This window comes from Glycine max, chromosome 4 (assembly GCF_000004515.6).
Source record: "Glycine max cultivar Williams 82 chromosome 4, Glycine_max_v4.0, whole genome shotgun sequence".
NCBI lineage: Eukaryota > Viridiplantae > Streptophyta > Magnoliopsida > Fabales > Fabaceae > Glycine > Glycine max.
In genome coordinates this window covers 442614-445544 of record NC_016091.4, presented here as the reverse complement: position 1 = coordinate 445544, position 2931 = coordinate 442614, and the positions used below count along the sequence as shown (strand labels likewise).

At 37.4% G+C, this 2931-nt stretch overlaps 1 protein-coding gene across 1 annotated transcript; it reads left to right on the top strand.

The window, feature by feature from the left end:
* The first annotated feature begins 1010 nt into the window (after positions 1–1010).
* Positions 1011–2473, top strand: LOC100796196 (proline-rich protein 4). Its single transcript, XM_003523455.5, has 2 exons — positions 1011–1305; positions 1455–2473. The coding sequence occupies exons 1-2, from the start codon at positions 1134–1136 to the stop codon at positions 2177–2179; spliced, it is 897 nt and encodes a 298-aa protein (XP_003523503.1). The 5' UTR covers positions 1011–1133; the 3' UTR covers positions 2180–2473.
* Positions 2474–2931: the final 458 nt, after the last annotated feature.

Genomic DNA, 2931 nt, shown 5'->3' with positions numbered 1-2931 from the left:
GTAGTTGATGCTCATGCACGTTAAGAGGATTAGCATTTAGCGGTAAACAAAAGCACACCAAGAACTCAACCATTGGGTGGTGAATTCAGCGATGACGATTGCTTTAACACAACATTTGTAGCAGTATGTAATAAAGTTGAATGTATTTGTATCATCGGAAACCTTCACTCGCCCCAATATTCAATTACACAGTAATGATGTTGTTGTAGTATTGATGTATTTCCGCTGAAAATCGCAGCAATTTCATAGTTCGAGCGCTTTCTGTTTTTCTTCATGGTTTAAATGAGACTAGCGTATTAAAGATTAACTAATTAGTAATGACAATAACTAATGTCTGCTGCTGGCATCAATTTTTTGGATAGCAGATGCATGTGTAGTCATATGGGAACAGATTGAATCTCTAAATTTGATAGGGTCCCGTAAAATGAGTTGGTTGAGGTATGAAATTAGTGGTGAAACGCAAAGGGGATGGTGGTTACTCTTAACGCTCTCAAATGTACAAATCAATGGAACATAAATTTGTACTAGCCCCCCACCCCTTTTTTTTTTTATCAATATTCTTTCTTTTTCTAGATATATATATATATATATCAACCCTTTTTCTTTGAGACACAACACATGTTGATTAGCAACAAATTATAATTAAGAAACCTTTCCAATGTAGAGTAGATGTCTCACTTAATGGGATTTACATACATTTTAACTAATAATAAAGGATAAATTGGAAACTACTTGGGCTCCTTAGTCCTGACCAATGTAATAGTAGTAACATAGCCGGGAATTTATTGCTGCAAGAAAAAAGATGAACAATTAAGTAACTTGAATAAGTGACTTATTAGAGCTATTTTGGTAGGTTGAGACAGATATTGCACATAAAGATACATTTAGTGATTTGCTGCTGGTTTGCACGTTAATATCATTTCCCTTTAAGCATCCAAGTCACATAACGGTCTCCGGCCCCACGTGACTACGTGGGGTGATTAATTTCAGAGTCAGTGAGCCATCCATTTACGAATATGATTGTTATAAATTAAGCTTATGATGAATCTCAATCTACTTCATCTCTCAGTTCCAAGTCTGCCTTATCTGCTGTTCTAGTTTATTGGCATTGGGATCAGTAACTGCAATTCCCAATGCAAATTTTCATCGGGCGCCAAGGAGCACTAGTGTGCTTCTGGTTGTTGTCTGTGTTTTTTGTGGTAACAGGATTCAACAATGAAGAGCACAGGACAGTGGAGGTAGTTGGCCTAGGAGAATGCGCAGACTGCAGGCAGAACAATATTAAGAATAACCACGCTTTCTCAGGTACTTTGTGTCATAGCAGTACATGAATATGTTATATATATGATTAGTGGAATAATGTCAATAAACTATTGGTTTTTATTTAATCATCATCTATTGTACGAAGCCAAATTCTAGTCTATATGAGAATCGTTTGCGTTACTTGCGTGTAGGGTTACGTGTGACGGTAGATTGCAAGTCACGACATGGACACTTCAGAACGAGAGGGGCAGGTGCGCTTGATGAATATGGAAACTTCAAAGTATCACTTCCACAGGACATGGTTGAAGATGGTGAGCTAAAAGAAGATTGCTATGCCCAGTTGCATAGTGCATCTGCTGAACCTTGCCCTTCCCACGGAAACTCCAAAATTGTGACCAGGTCAGTCTCTGAAGACACACACACCCTTGCACCTGCTGCTGGAAAACTCAGATTCTCATCAGCATTGTGCACTTCAGCCTTCTTTTGGCATTTCTTCAAACACCACCCAGAATTCCCTTACCCTCCTAAAGATGACTACTCTCTCCCTCCCCCTGTGCCAGTCTATAAGGAACCTCTTCCTCCAGTGCCAGTGTATAAGAAACCCCCAGCACCATATAAGAAACCTCCTATTAGTACTCCATCTCCAGTTGTGAATAAACCATGCCCCCCAAAGGAAAAAACACCTTCTCCCACTCCCATTTACAAGCCACTTCCACCTCCCACTCCCATTTACAAGCCACTTCCTCCTCCTACTCCCATTTATGAGCCTACTCCTACCGCGCCGTCGCCACCATATTTTAAATACTTTCCTCCTTTCCATTTCAAGAAGCCGTGTCCACCTCTTCCCAAGATGGAACCTCCAAAGTTCTTTTACCAACACCCATGGTTTGGAAACTGGCCTCCCTCTCATTCATAGACTATCATTGTTCTCGGAGTAACGTTTTTTATATGTGCGTTTTCTAGCGTTTTTGCTTCTTATGTTAGCAATAAAATCCGAATAACATCCATGTCAGTGGATACAGAATGTGAGCAGAAGAGCATGGAAATGAGAGTAAAAGAGAAAAACAAATGATGGAGCAATGTTGTTTGAGAAAGTTTGAAGTTAATTTTGGTGACCAAGTTGAATGTGATGAGTTAATAAGTGAAGGTTTCTCTGTTAGTTTTGTACAAGTACGTATAACTTAAAAATGCTTTATGATCCTTATGGTGATATTGATATCTAATTTTTCAGTAACATTATTCCCACGTAAACTTTTTGGTTGGCAATGAAAGACCTGAAATGCTCTGGGAGCTAATTAACTAAACATTAGTGCCAAAGAAGAGGATATTCATGGACAACTCGGAGAAATCTAGCAACCATCTTTTAGACTTTTTGAGAAAGCGAGCTTAAAGCCTAGTGGATACAGCATGTACCATTTGTTAAGAAAGGGGAAAAAAGAAATTCAAGTTTTTATTTTATTTTACCAATTTTCAGAATAAAATAAAATAAATGCTAATTTTACCATGTTCAAAAGATAACAAAAAAAAACAGAAAATAAAATAAAATAACTTTCATATTCGTATAATTATTAATATAAGCATAACTAAAAAATAAAAAAAAAATTATAAACCAAATTAACATCGCCTTGACTGCTATCCAAATTAACATAAGGGGATTCAAAAAAATTA